The following is a 15,517-nucleotide window of genomic DNA, read 5'->3' on the forward strand; positions in this document are numbered from 1 at the left end:
TGGAAATATGGTAGGAAATTTTAGGTTAGGTAAAAGAAACGAAAGAGTGAAAGACTTCTCCAAAAGATAACACCAACAATATAATCAGAAACCAAATAGATTTTATAACGATTAACAAAAGGTTTCGTAATGGAGTACAAAGTGCAAAAACCTATCCAAGCGCAGATGCAGATACGGATCATAATCTATTACTAGCAAACGTCAACATTAAACTCAGGAAACCGGAGAAAAAAGTTAAAACCACCAAAATTAACATCAAAAACCTAAAAGACGACAACTGCCAACAGCAACTAAACGCAGAGATAAATAAATTAACTTCTTCGCAACGCTTCCTTCAGCGTTAAATGGGCAGATATGAAAAAAGCCATACTAAAAGCGGGAAAGGAGGTCCTAGGCGAAGAAAAGAAAACCACTAAAAAAGACTGGATGACACCGGAAATAATTGAGCTAATAACTGAGAAAAGAAAATACAAAAATAAAGATGAAAATAAATTTAAAGCCATTAAGAATAAAATCAAATATGAAATCAGAAAGGCTAAGAAGGAATGGATGAACAAAGAATGCCAGGAATTGGAAGAACTCAGCAACAAACATGACACCTCAAACTTACATAAAAAAATGAAAGAACTTACAGGCAACACCAGACAAAGAAGAACACTCATAACAAGAGATAATAATGGAGAAATACTTACTGAAGAGAGCAAAATAAAGGAAGTATGGGAACAATATATATAATTCATCTGTTCCATGACGAGAGAGAAAATGAACAAGATATAGGTGAAGAAAAACAATACCTACAACTTTTACCCTCAGAAGTAAAGAATGCCCTACAGAATGCAAAACAAGGAAAAGCACCGGGTCCTGATCAAATTCCAGTTGAACTGTTAAAAGCCTTAGATGACGGTAATATAAAGAGACTCACCCGAATTCTCAACCACATATATGTAGAGGGCAACATCCCGGAAGAATGGCTTAAATCGATATTTTTACCTCTACCAAAAAACAACAATCACAAATCATGTAATGACTATAGATTGATAAGCCTAATGTGCCACCCTTTAAAGATTCTCTTGAAAATTGTTCAAAACCGAATTTATGAGAAAGGTGAGGAGCAGATAGATGAAACTCAGTTTGGCTTCAGAGGAGGCATGGGTACAAGAGAGGCATTATTTGCATTGACGGTACTCTTGTAGAAATGTCGGGAATATAACAAGAGTGCATATGTATGCTTCATAGACTTTAGAAAGGCCTTTGACCGAGTGCAGCATATGAAGTTAATAGATAAATTAAAAAACATCAATTTAGACAAAAAAGACATTGAGTTTATTCAGGCTATATACTGGAACCAGAAAGCAGTAGTAAAGGTGAACGATATAGAAACAAATAATATACCGATTGCGAGAGGGGTAAGGCAAGGATGCGTCTTGTCTCCGACGCTTTTCAACGTGTACTCACAGGTCATATTCAGAAAAGCCTTATGGGAAAGAAAAGAGGGAATAAGAATTGGTGGAGAAATCATAAACACCATGAGATTTGCAGATGACACGGTAATTATGGCTGAGAGTATAGAAGAACTACAAACTTTACTAGATGCAATAAATAGTGAATGCATTCAAATGGGACTGGACATCAACACAGATAAGACCAAATTTATGATTAATATAAGTATCAAGGAGTCCAATAAATAATGAACAACTAACTCTTGGTGGACAGCAAATAGAGAGAGTGACAAAATATAAATATCTGGGAGCTTACATCAACACAGAATTAGATCCAGACCAAGAGATCCGGGTACGAATAGAAATGGCAAGGGCAGCGTTCTTAAAATTCAAACAATTGTTCTGTGACAAAAATCTGAATACTGCGCTGAGACTGAGGTTTGTTGAATGTTACGTCTGGTCGCAACTATTGTACGGGGTAGAAACATGGACACTAAAAGCGCAAATAGTTAAAAAGATTGAAGCCTTTGAACTTTGGATATACCGCAGAATGTTGAGAATTCCATGGACTGCCAGGGTCACCAATGAGGAAGTGCTGAGAAGGATAGGTCGAGACAAAAAATTGTTGAGAACGATAAAAGTACGCAAGACTGCATACCTTGGACACATACTAAGAAATAATAAATATAGTCTTCTGCAGGTCATCATGCAGGGTAGAGTCGATGGCAAAAAGGGAATAGGTAGAAAGAGGAAGTCATGGCTGCGAAATATTCGAGACTGGACAAACATGACTGTAGACGAATTATTCCACGTTGCAAAAGACAGAGAAGCTTTTAAAAATGTGGTCGCCAACCTCCGTTAATGGGGACGGCATAGGAAGAAGAAGAAACAACCTCCTCTCCACTAGGGGCCTCTGTTAGACGTTTTGTAATTTATTTTTAGGATTATCAATCGAAACTCAGGTCTGTACACACGTTTAGCTTAGTAAATAAAAGTTCTATTAAAATTGTCGTCGTATATTATTTTAATTTGATAAAATAGTATTTTATAGCAAATATATCTCACGGTAAACTAATCTTGAGCGAACAAATCTATTGCTATGCATAGGTTTTCTAAACGATGTGGTTTTTAACACATTATTTGTAGTTCTTACAATTCTCATGTCAAGGAATGGTAAAGAATCTTCCACCTCTTTCTTAACTGTGAATTGTATAATATGTTCATTATGATTGTTAAAAATGTTAACAGTTTAATTACTTTTGTCTCTAGGAAGTGCCAAAACTAAATCGTTCACATATCTGTTAAAAAAAGGAATGAAAAAAGTGCAATTGTACAATCATTAATAACATCATCTATGACATAGCTACTTAGAATGGGTGAGAAAATATTAGAATCCATAACAAAGTTGATAGGTATTTTGAAATGTAACAATTTAATAGTATGTTGCGAAATCTGATTCCAATACTTTTTAACATTGCTTGTGATTGGATCTAAAAGTAAATTGATGAATATAAATTTGATTTACATTATTAATAAAACAACAACTAAAGTCAAATGAATGTTTAATATGCATATTGTTGTTTAAATTATAAGAATTAGTTAAGATGTCAGTGAGGAGTTGTGCTGTTGATCCATTAAGAGGGCATAAAGATAAAAACTATTGCTCTCATAGACAAAATTGGTTTATGTATTTTAGGTAGAGCATAAAAACGTGAAGTAATAGAATTATATATTTTTAATTCTCTTGCTTTTTTATTACCAATAAATTTCTTTTTGTGCAATTTAGATATTAGACACATTGCTTTTAGTTGCAAAGTACAAATAGGACTATTTCTATGTGTAATGTGATACTTAGTATGATTTAAGAGTTCGCCAAAAAATTTGTAGGTAATCCTCTTCCACATTGCAATAGTTACATTACCTTTGTCTCTTTTGACAATGTATACTTCAGGATGGTTGGTTCTTAAGGAAAATGGTTCTTACAAATGATGTGTATTAGCAAAAGTGATAATAATTTAAACAAAAGATCTGAAATGCAAAATCTAAGTAAAATTTATAATTATACTATTTTTTTATAATTCATTCATAAAACCACCGAGATATTATATTTGTATTTTTATTTTCCATACACTTGTTATATCTTTTCGGGTATCTGTGAATAATAAATAAATCTTTTTCTTATTAAAATTTTTGTCAACATTTTTATGTTGGCAATATAATTGTAAAAAACAAATAAAACCACAAATTAATTTTCTCTTCTTTTTTCTCGTTATTTGTACTTCCTATTGGTTGCTATTCTAATTTAATTACAATTTATCAAAATTAATTTTTTTTAATAATTTTTTCGAATAATTTTTTAAAAATTTAAATAAAAAGGAGAAAAATGTTGTTCAAACATCTAACAATGTTTTGTAAATCGGTTTTACAGCAAATTCATTAATAAACCTAATTATTTTTGGTGGGTTACTTCTTGTTTACAATTATTCGTTACACTTTTACAGATGATTTGAATTTTTATTTTAGCTCTTGAAAATAATTGTAACTACAATTGAAAGCTCGAGTAATTGAAAGGTAGTTCTCTAAGAGCCCCTTTTTATTGACTCCAACCTATTCAAACTTAGTTTTGATTTTTTCAAACGAGTCAAAAAGTACTTCTTTTTTCTTACATTATGTATATATATATATATATATATATATATATATATATATATATATATATATATATTGATTTATAGTATCAGCAATCGGTCTATATATACACTTCTCCATGAAATTAACGCACCACTTTGAAATATTAAAATATTTTATTAGCTTCAATAAAAATTTCCATTGTAATGTGATATTTTGCAAGCCCCTTGTATATGCTATTCGTACACTCTATATTTATTGACTGTGTTTTATCGCTATAGTTTTTTTTGGAACAAAACAAAAAGAAGCAAAAAATGTACTAATTCTATAAATATACTAATTTTCAAGTGTTCACGAATTTTATTCGGCTGCTGTTTAATTTTTGATTATTGTTAATTCTGTTTATTATGGAGCGTCAATCACGTAATTTAACCCGAGATGAATGTGCCCAAGCAGTGATACTGTCGGAAGAAGGTTGGAGTTACCGAAGAATTGATCATCGTTTTAATGTGTACAACACATCCGTCTTACGGGTGTTAGAAAAATTCCTCGATACAGGGGATCTTACTCGCAGACTAGGGCAAGGACGAAACCGGGTAACTACCCCTATTCAAGATCGATTTTTAACAATTTTTGCTCTTCGACAACGTTTTGTAGCACATCGAAGTCTACAAATTCAGCTTCGAGACGTGCATGCTATACAAATTAGTACTGAAAATGTTCGCCAGCCACTTGGGAATACAACTTAACACCTAGGATTGCCACCCGAGGTCCTCTACGAACTGCAGAGCATCGAAGGGGGAGAATACATTTTGCCAGAGAACACGTTAATTGGTTAGAGGCTGACTGGGAACGAGTGCTTTTTACTGATGAATCCCGATTTCATTTGTACAATAACGACAGGCGTGTTCGTGTGTTGCGACGACACAACGAACGATATGCTCAGTGTAACTTCTCACACGCCACATTTTTTGGTGGAGGATCCGTTATGGTGTGGGGTGGTATTTCTTTGAACGCACGTACGGACCTAGTGGTCATAAAAAATGGAACTGTTACAGCTGAAAGGTACATATTGGAGATACTGGAGCAACATGTAGTACCATTCGCTCCTTATATCGGTGAAAATTTCTTAATAATGCAAGATAATGCCAGACCTCACGCTGCACAGATCGTCAGAAATTATCTAAAAGAGGTAGAAATTAACACTATGGAATGGCCACCACATAGTCCGGATTTAAATCCGATTGAAAATCTCTGGGATATCCTTGGTAGGCGATTAAGAGCGACCAAACCGATCCAACCAAACAACTTACAGGAAGTGTGAGAGAGGCTGATCCAGATTTGGAGAGAACTAGACCAAAATGAAATAGGGCAATTAATTTTAAGTATGGGCCAACGATGTGAGGCTGTTATACGTAGTAGAGGTGGAAACACTCGTTATTAGGACTTTTTTATATTTTGGTTTACTTTTCTTATCAACATTTTTTTAGAATTTTCCGTTTTGTTTTTTTTTCTCCTGTATTTCAACATTTTCTGATGATTAGACAAATTGTTATAATTACTAATAAAATGTAGAATAAATCTGGTGAAGTTTTATTTTTTATTCTTTGCCTGTTTACAAATAAAATTGATTTACTGAAGTGGTGCGTTAATTTCTTGGAGAAGTGTAGTATCTACCAATTTCACATTAGAACAAGACAAGATTACAGCAATGAATTTCCGTTCTTACACGTATGGATAACCAAAAATAATAGGAATAATAGAAAAATAATAAAAAATTGCCAAATATTGAATTACGTAAGGATCAGAAAAAAGATAATGAAGAAGGTACTTGTTAGAATTAAAAAACCTCGTTTGGGCTATAATTTTGTTGAGGGCCTTGATTAAACTTATGTACACGAAAGAATTGTTAGATACATAAAGTCGTCAAATATGAGACTTTGTTAGTATAAATGATTTGTATTTGCCAGAATTCTCCCCAGAGATCTGCAATTTAAAATGAATAAAATGTTTTATCGATACTTAATATGCCTCCTTTCTTAAAATGAATTACATAAATTTGTTTCTGGAAGATAGAGTTTAAATATTTTCATACCTCTTATAGACCTCTAACTTATTTTTTATTCTTATTTGACAGATTTGTGACACCCACAAGTAATTATGACTATTTTTAATTTTTTAGTTGTATCGGAAGAAATTGATCTGGATTATTTAACTTCCCACTATAAACTAAGCGATGTGCATGCAAGCTCATTTTCTCCAGGAAGTCATGGCATCATTGAAATTTTTGTGATATCTCCGATTTTTCAAAGACATGATAAATTTTTTCTGAGAGACATACACCGATTGTGCGATTATTCAATACTGTTTTACAGGCATTCGCCTTACGACAGTTCTGAAGCTTATCGAGAAAGGCCACTAGTAAATAATATACAAAACTTGCTTCCGGTATTACCAATTATGCAGCCTGAATTTGATATTGGTCTTTTAAAAAACGAAGGTACAGTGTAATGTACAGTATATATTTTAATGTATGTCAATAGGATGTTTATTTTACAGCAATCTTATAAAAGTTATCTCAAAGTTTTAGCACTCATATCAATATTTAATTTATTCAATAATACAAGAGTCAAATTTTGTGAAAAACTTGGTCAACAGTTTCTGTCAAATTGCACTAGTTAAAAGATCGTATCGCACCAATTTTTGTATAGTGTATACACGACCTTGAAGTAAGAATAATTTGATTCTAAATTTTCAAATAACTTTATAAGATAATAAAATCTTATATTGAAAGTATTTATGTATGAAAGTACTTCGAAATATAAAAAAACATGTTCCAGTTACTCTAGTAACAGGTTCCACCCGGTGAAGACGAAAATAGTTTTATTAAAATACCTATAGCTTCCTATAATTTTTGTAAATAACTTTTTTTGTATATATCTTCCATAATAACGGCACCCTATACAATATGTACTATAAAACTAGTTCAGTCAGGCTGTCATTTAACCTTACATGGCAAGTTACCCCAAATGGTTTGATGACTATACAACTCTATTTCCAATACGAAGATTTTATATTTTTCGTTTGTTGTTATGTTTTAAAAAAGTCGTGTGAATGGCCAGTAAGTATTAACATAAATTAGTATTTAAAAATTGTCTAAACCTAAATTGTATCTAAGTCAAAATAATAGTTTTTAGGGTATATCTTTTGGGAAAATTAATATTAGGATAGTTGAACAGTGTAGCTAAGCCGACTCTGTGCGCGGCATCTACGCGCCGACTCGTGAGCAAGTATCAACGGGAGACACATCCATGATGGCGAACAAAAACGGACAGTTTTTAGTTTTATAAGTTTTAAGTTGTAATATTTCTAAAATATTAAAATATACAGTCCATTTAATTGCAAAACACATTTTAGAAGTTATAAAGGAAATATATTATTACACATTGGGAATCGAATTAAGTCGATAGAAGTAAAAGCAAAATTCATGATTTAGAGGCAAAGGTAACCAGAAACCAATATACATACATAAAAACACCATGTGAGAACAGAGTATCCTTTTCTAAACAAATCATTTCCATACTTATTGTTGAAACAAATTTACATGATCAGTATGTGTCAATTCTCTACTTCAATTAAAAAAGACTTAAAGGCATTAAAGACATTGGGTTATTCAGTAGAACAATGGGATGTTATTTTAATTTGTATATGAGAAAAAAAAATTGGATAAAAACACAAAAAGGGAATGGCAAAAAATAGAGCCACTTATGACTTTCTCACAATCACAGATTTTTTGTCAATCTTAGATCAAAAAATACACAGCCTAGAAAACTCAGAAGATGATAAAGATAAACCCAAGTCATCCTGTGAGACAAAACGTAAGTATGAAAAGGCTCCTTTTTCAAAAACATTTTTAGCATCACACAAACAGTGACATCTTTGTGCATAGTCGCATTATCTTTATGGGTGCAAATCATTTCACAAATTATCTATCTCGGAAACTCGGAAGTTGACAAAGTCAAGGTTTGTTGGAATTGTTTACGGGAAGGTCATACAGCTCAAAATTGTACAATGCGGGGTTGCAAAATTTGTGGTAGGAAACAAAATACATTTCTACATTTAGATTCACATTCATCAGGACACAATGAATACAACTGGGAACGAAATACACAAGGCAAAGATAGAATACATCCACAGGGTCAAAATTCATAACATTCATCATGGCACAATGAACACAATTGGGAACGAAATACACAAGGCAAAGATAGAACACATCCACACGGTCAAAATTCACTTCACCTTCAAGGTTCACAAGCACCAATACCATGGACACATAATCAAACTCAGGATAAACATTCACAGAGACAATTTACACATTCTCGAACACTAGAGCCAAATAAGCAAGGGCAAGTTACACATATTCAGGCACATAAGGTACACTTACAGGGACAAAGCACAAATTTTAAGGGGCAACACGATTCAGGTGATGGGGTACCTCACTCAGTGTATTTGGGACAGGTTAAGACTAAGGTCTATAGAACTATAGAAGATAGGGTACAAGTTAGCAAATGCAATCATACAATTCAATTCATACAAAAACAGAGATTCTGCTTTCAACAGCATTAGTTTACATGCAAGACAATTTTGGAAACTTTCATGAATGCAGAGCTTTGTTAGATTCTGGACCTCAATCAAACTTTATTTGCAAATTATTGTTAGAAAAACTTAATATCCCAACGGAAAAGGTAAACATTCCAGTGGCAGGTATCAATCAGGGTATTACAAAAATTACACAGGCCATGAAAGGTATAATACAATCTAAAACATGTAGTTATAAAGTAAGTGCATTTATGTTAGTTCTAGATAAGATATCTGTTAATTTACCAGCTTTTAATCTTAATTTAGAAATGATTGACATACCAAAAAACATTATGTGAACTGATAGCTCTTTTGGAGTTTCAAAACCTGTTGAATTATTGTTAGGTTGAGCATTATTTGTCTGAAGACATCACTAGTAAAACTTTGGGGTTGTACTGGAATACTCAATTGGACATCTTGCAGTACAATATTAATTTTAATATACAATCTCAGATAACCAAAAGGTCAGTATTATCAATGATTTCTCAAATATTTGACCCTCTGGGTCTTGTGGGACCAGTCATAATCACGGCTAAGGTAATTATGCAATCATTATGGAAGCTCAAATTGGATTGGAATAAGTCATTACCTCAGGATCTTCACACCGCTTGGAACAAATTTAAGGAAACAATTTCAGATTTACACCAAACACAAATTCCAAGACATGTGTTATGCTTACAACCAAAGGACATTGAACTTTACTGCTTCAGCGATGCATCGGAAGTTGCATATGGGGTAGCAATTTATGTACAGTCAATAAGTCACTATGTGCTAAATCAAGAGTAGCCCAGTTGAAGACAATCTCATAACCAAGGTTAGAGTTATGTGGGGCGTTACTCAGCGCAAAACTTCCCAGGGAAGTTATACATACAATGGACATAAGATTTAATAAAGTGCATTTTTGGACAGATTCGACAATTACATTACATTGGATCAAGGGCGAGGCTTCGAAATGGAAAACATTTGTTTCACATCGGGTTTCAAAGATTCAAAATTTGACTAAAACATATGAGTGGCATCACATCCATTCCAAAGAAAATCCAGCCGACATCATATCCAGGGAGATGGAACCAAAATTACTAAACGATTCTTCACTTTGGTGGAATGGTCCAAAATGGCTAATGGAAGATAAGGAGAAATGGCCTTATTTTAATATAAATGACTTAAGTACTTTGGAAGTGCCAGATAAAAGGCCGGTTAAATTTTCATTAATTGTTACAACATTGCATACAATTACAAAAAACCACAGCTATTATTCTCCGATTTATAAACAATTGTAGATTGCCAATAAGTGAACGGAAATGGGGTATACTTACTGTTAATGAAAGAAAGGGCGCACTAAGAATTCTAATCTAAATGGCTTCAGATTTTAAACATATGATAAACATTTGGTTCAGATATTTTCTCAATAAAAAGATTGGGCTCATTATGTAAGACAAGCAGTCTCATCTCATTAAACCCTTTTTTAGATTCAGAAGGTATTTTAAGAGTTGGTGGACGTTTATAAAATTCAGATTTAACATTTTCACAAAAACATCCAATTATCTCACCAAAAAATCATGTGCTGATACGGCTTATCGTTACTTCATATCATCTTAAACATTTACATATGGGACAACAAAGTTTATTATCTATTTAACGGCTAAAATTTTGGGTTCTTTTAGGTCGTAATACAATCAGACATATTCTGCACAAGTGCATAACATGTTTTAGGACAAGGCCAGTTACGATAAATAATCTAATGGGTCAATTACCCAGATCACGAGTAGTAGCATCCAAACCTTTCTTTAATTGCGGTATTGATTATGGTGGTCCCTCTGAGTTAAAAACAAGCAACCTAAGAAATTCTAAAATTGTTAAGAGTTAAATTTTTATATTCACTTGATTTACTACTAGGGCAACTCATATTGAATTTGTTTATGAGTTAACTACAGAGTCATTCTTAAACTGTTTCAAACGTTTGGTTGCTAGAAGGGGTCTCTGTCGAAACTTGTACTCAGACAATTCTACAAATTTTGTGGGAGCAAACAATCATTTGAAGGAACTGTACTCATTTATAAGTAATACAAATATCAAGTCAAAGTTTCTTGAGCATTTTGCTGATCACCAAATCAATTGGAAATTCATACCTCTCCACTCTCCTCATGTTGGCGGGGTATGGGAGTCAATCATTAAGTCTGTAAAATATCATTTAAAAAAAATATTGGGGGAAAACAAATACACATATGATGAGATGTATACTCTCCTGGCACAGGTTGAATCATGTCTAAATTCACGACCCCTCTTACCATTGTCCAATGATCCACTTGACCTTGGTGTACTCACGCCAGGACATTTTTTAATTGGAGATTCCTTAATGGCTGTACCACAAGAGGATCTCACAGATGTCCATACAAACAAACTCAAGCGATATCATCACCTTACGCAAGCTATTCGACATTTTTGGGCTAGATGGTCGCGAGAATATTTGTCATCTCTTCAGTAACGTACAAAATAGAAAGCAGCAAGTCCTAATATCCAAAGGGGCTAGATGGTTATTCTCAAAGATGACAAACTTCTTCCAATGAAATGGGAACTAGGAAGAGTAGTCGATGTGTATCCGGGCAGCGATGGGATAGTGCGCGTTGTGTGTGTTCGTACTGCTCACGGTACATTCAAAAGAGCATGCGCGAAACTATGTGTTTTACCGATTAGTGACAATTAGCTCGTCCGGTTGTATAGTTATTGACACAATTTCAGTCTGTTGAAAGGCATGTGTTACTTCAGCCTTTCAAGGGAGCGGCATGAACAGTGTAGCTAAGCCGACTCTGTGCGCGGCATCTACGCACCGACTCATGAGCAAATATCAACGGGAGACAGATCCATGATGGCGAACAAAAACGGACAGTTTTTAGTTTAATAAGTTTTAAGTTGTAATATTTCTAAAATATTAAAATATACAGTCCACTTAAATCGTACGGATTTAATTTGATACCGAACTACGGCGATCCATACAAAACAATAGTTAAAACTAACCTTATACAACTATTAAAAAATTTATATTTTAAACTAAATACAAAGATTATAATAAACCCAACGTTTTTCTGGCAGGTTTGATGCATGAACGCGCTGTCAACATTTTCAAGTTAGGTTATTCACCATGAATAATGGTTTATGATAAAAGAGTATTAAAAACACGTTTTTTCACTGTTATTATTTAGATTGTTTTACACAAAATATTATTTTAGATTGTAGCTTCTCCACGCAAAAAATACTGATCAATTTTGATTGCAATCCGTCTACTCCAAAGAGCGTCGATAGACAAACTGAGCCTTTGTTCACGAGACAGGTTAGTTCCTATTTATGGCTTGTGCCTAGGGATCGTTAATCACTTGTGTCTCGTTAGACTTGTAATAGGAGTAGGACTTTAAATATTTATTGTAGCACAAAAAATTAAAGAAATCAAAATTGTATCAAATATAATTTTGTTTATGTACCGGGTGGTCCAATAAGCCGATCTCTCGGCTATATATCAGAAACTATTCATGTTGTAACTTTAGGAGAAAAAATTCCTTAGTAAAAAAGTGGCCAAGAGAAATCGCTGGAAGCAACTTTCAACCGCTAGGTGAAGAAAAATTTGAAAACCAATTTTTTGTGAAATATGCCCAATTATACCAAGTGTTAAATAAGTAAACTAGAAAGAGGCCTAAATTCCACACAAAGTTGTTTAAGTACTTTTTTTTTTTATTTACGATATATAATAAGCCGATCTCTCGGCTATAATATATCAGAAACTATTCATGTTATAACTTTAGGAAAAAAAATTCCTTAGTAAAAAAGTGGCCAAGAGAAATCGCTGGAAGCAACTTTCAAGTTTCTGGGTTAACCGCTAGGGGCGTAACCTATGAAGAAAAATTTGAAAACCAATTTTTTGTGAAATATGCCCAATTATACGAAGTGTTAAATAAGTAAACTAGAAAGAGGCCTAAATTCCACACAAAGTTGTTTAAGTACTTTTTTTTAATTTACGTACTTACTATTTTTGTCGAAAAGTTTTTTAGTGGCGAAGATATTGAGCAAAAATGGTTCTCCTTTGAATTCAAGATTTTAAATTAACATTACTATTGAAACAAAGATTAGGATAATAAAATTTGGGGTAGCTCGCCATGCAAGGTTAAGCCTTGTTTCGTCTAACCCGGCTGGACTAAACTAACTTTCCTTCTATGAATTTATAGAACCAATGACTAGAAGAGAAGTATCTAGATATATATAAAATATTCAAAACATCAGTTCAGAATGTAAATAGTACTTGAACTCAAAAATTGGCGTTAACAAAACTTGAATTATCAATAAATTTTGCTTAATATGTCTAATTAATTTTGTATATATATATATATATATATATATATATATATATATATATATATAAATATATGTATATATATATATATAGTTTAACTACGATTTTCTGTTTACGTTTGTGTACTAAAAATGTCATATGAGAGAAGCAAAAAGAAAAGTAAATTGCAACTTTTCCAAACTACCGTTTTAGTGAAACCTAACAAACTTTCAAGTGACATAAAGGACAAAACACGGAAACTGATCTATTAACATTACATGTTTATTTCATAAATAACACCCTTAGGGCACTAGTACCTAGCCCTTATGCATTTTTTTAAATATAGTCAATACTCCTCTGTCGATTTGTAAAATGGCATAAGGGAGAAAATCGTCGGAGCATATGGGATTCTCTTTACAAAATAAAATTAAATTTTTACGCAGATGTTCCTAGGAAACCCCACAGTTTTTACATATTTCACTCTCCTTGAATTTATCTTTTAGTACTCATAAAGGGATAAAAACGTGGCTGAACTTCTATTGAAATCCGATGGTCTAATACTGATATACTGCCTTGCTGTAATAATGAGTTTGTGTACAAATATGTGCATTTTCTATGACAGACACGATCAAATAAAAAATATACGGTTTTTTTTAATATATTTGATGTTTTATGCACAAATATATAAATTTAACAACTTCTCGGAACGTAATAGAAATATTAAATTTAATAACCAAAAACGATACAATGAACACAGTACAAGAGTTGTCAATATATCAATAGGACCCTTGAACGCAACAGAGAACATGATCCTTTTAACAGGACTAAATTTTGCTATAAACTGTCCCCCAGTAGCAAAACTGGACATAATTAGCATCGTTGAAAATGCAAAAGAATACAGAGTACTGTGTAAAAGTACAAAACCGAAAGCAAGTGTATGTAAAGAGGAACTTAAAGTCATTAAATCTCTAAAAGAGGATGTTGCAATAATAATCTTACCAGCTGACAAAGGTAACTAACGCAACTGCAATCATGGACAAAATTCAATACCACGAGAAAATTCAAGAACTAGTCAAAACTCAACCATACTCAAAACTAAGATACAACCCAACCGAATCCTTGGAAGTAAAATATACCGAACATTATCTAAATTAAAACCTGACAGACTGCCAATAAATAACTTTAACACTCCATTAGAGCCGAACACCTATAATATTAATAACACAATAACTATAAAAAACAAACAACATACAATCAGCCAACGTACGCCTCAGACTAATTTGCAGCAGCATTTCTTTACAGCAAAGTGTCTTCTTTTTCTCATTGCGCCGTCTCCTTTCAAAGGTTCGCGATCCAAATGGCAATTGTAGTTTTGGAAACTGCTGCGCGAAAGATCTCTGCGGATGAGCGGTCGAACCATCTCCTCAGGTCTTTCAGCCACGAGTTCTGGCGTCTTCCTACTGATCTTTTGCCCTGTACTTTTCATTCCAGTATAACTTTAAGTAATTCATATCTTTCGCCTCTCAGCACATGACCCAAGTATTGCATTTTCCTCTCTTTGATTATTCTTAGTAATTCTTTTTGTTTACACATGCGACGAAGTACCTCAACATTAGTAACTCTTTGTACCCATGGAATCCTCAACATTCGTCTGTATATATACATCTCAAAGGCATCTATTCTTTTTTCTATTTCAGAGTCAATTGTCCAACTTTCACAGCCATACAGTATGACAGAAAAAACGTAACATCTGATCATTCGGATTATAAGCTGTAGACTAAGGTCTGATCTTGTAAAAAATGTTTTAATGCTCATGAATGTTTTCCTTGCTTGGTCGATTCTTGATAGGATTTCTTTTTTTGGATTACACTGACTATTGATATTTGTTCCCAAATATTTTATGGAATTTACCTGTTCTATTATTTGACCCTTGGCATACGCCTGTACGTTTATTGGTGTCTTTGAAAATACTAAAGTTTTAGTTTTGGAAACGTTTAGATGTAAACCGAACATTTCGCTGTGGTGAACTACCGCATTTTATTATATTTTGTAGTTCTTGTGCATTGCTTGCTATTAAGACGGTATCATCAGCATATCTGATGTTGTCTATGCTGATTCCGTTAATCTTAATTCCGCCTTGGACCTCGTCTAATGCTTCTCTGAATATAGACTCCGAATACAAATTAAAGAGTAGCGGTGATAAGACGCAACCCTGTCTCACTCCTCGTCGGATTTGTATGTCTTCGGATGTTGTGTGCTCTATTTCAATTGTTGCCGTTTGGTGCCAGTATAGTTCTGAGATAATTCGCAAGTCTTGTTCGTCAACTCCAGTTGTTCTCAGAATTTCGATCATCTTTTGATGGTTAACGCAGTCAAATGCTTTTCGATAGTCAATAAAACATGCATATACATCTACATTCATGTCTCTGCATCGTTGCGTTAACACATTTAAAGCAAAAAGAGCCTCTCGTGTTTCCAATCCGTTTCGAAATCC

At 33.3% G+C, this 15,517-nt stretch overlaps 2 protein-coding genes across 4 annotated transcripts in view; one reads left to right on the forward strand and one right to left on the reverse strand.

The window, feature by feature from the left end:
* The window catches only part of LOC140441359 (TBC1 domain family member 1-like), a 515,776-nt gene that overhangs the window by 335,068 nt on the left and 165,191 nt on the right, over positions 1 to 15,517 (reverse strand). The window lies entirely within an intron of this gene.
* LOC140441360 (cilia- and flagella-associated protein 61-like) overlaps positions 1 to 15,517 on the forward strand; it is a 185,617-nt gene that overhangs the window by 60,035 nt on the left and 110,065 nt on the right. For both annotated transcript variants that reach the window (XM_072532035.1, XM_072532036.1), the window contains exon 8: positions 6,250 to 6,567. In XM_072532035.1, coding sequence (XP_072388136.1) covers positions 6,250 to 6,567 — 318 coding nt within the window. The remainder of the gene's footprint in view (positions 1 to 6,249; positions 6,568 to 15,517) is intronic.

This window comes from Diabrotica undecimpunctata, chromosome 5 (assembly GCF_040954645.1).
Source record: "Diabrotica undecimpunctata isolate CICGRU chromosome 5, icDiaUnde3, whole genome shotgun sequence".
Lineage (NCBI taxonomy): Eukaryota > Metazoa > Arthropoda > Insecta > Coleoptera > Chrysomelidae > Diabrotica > Diabrotica undecimpunctata.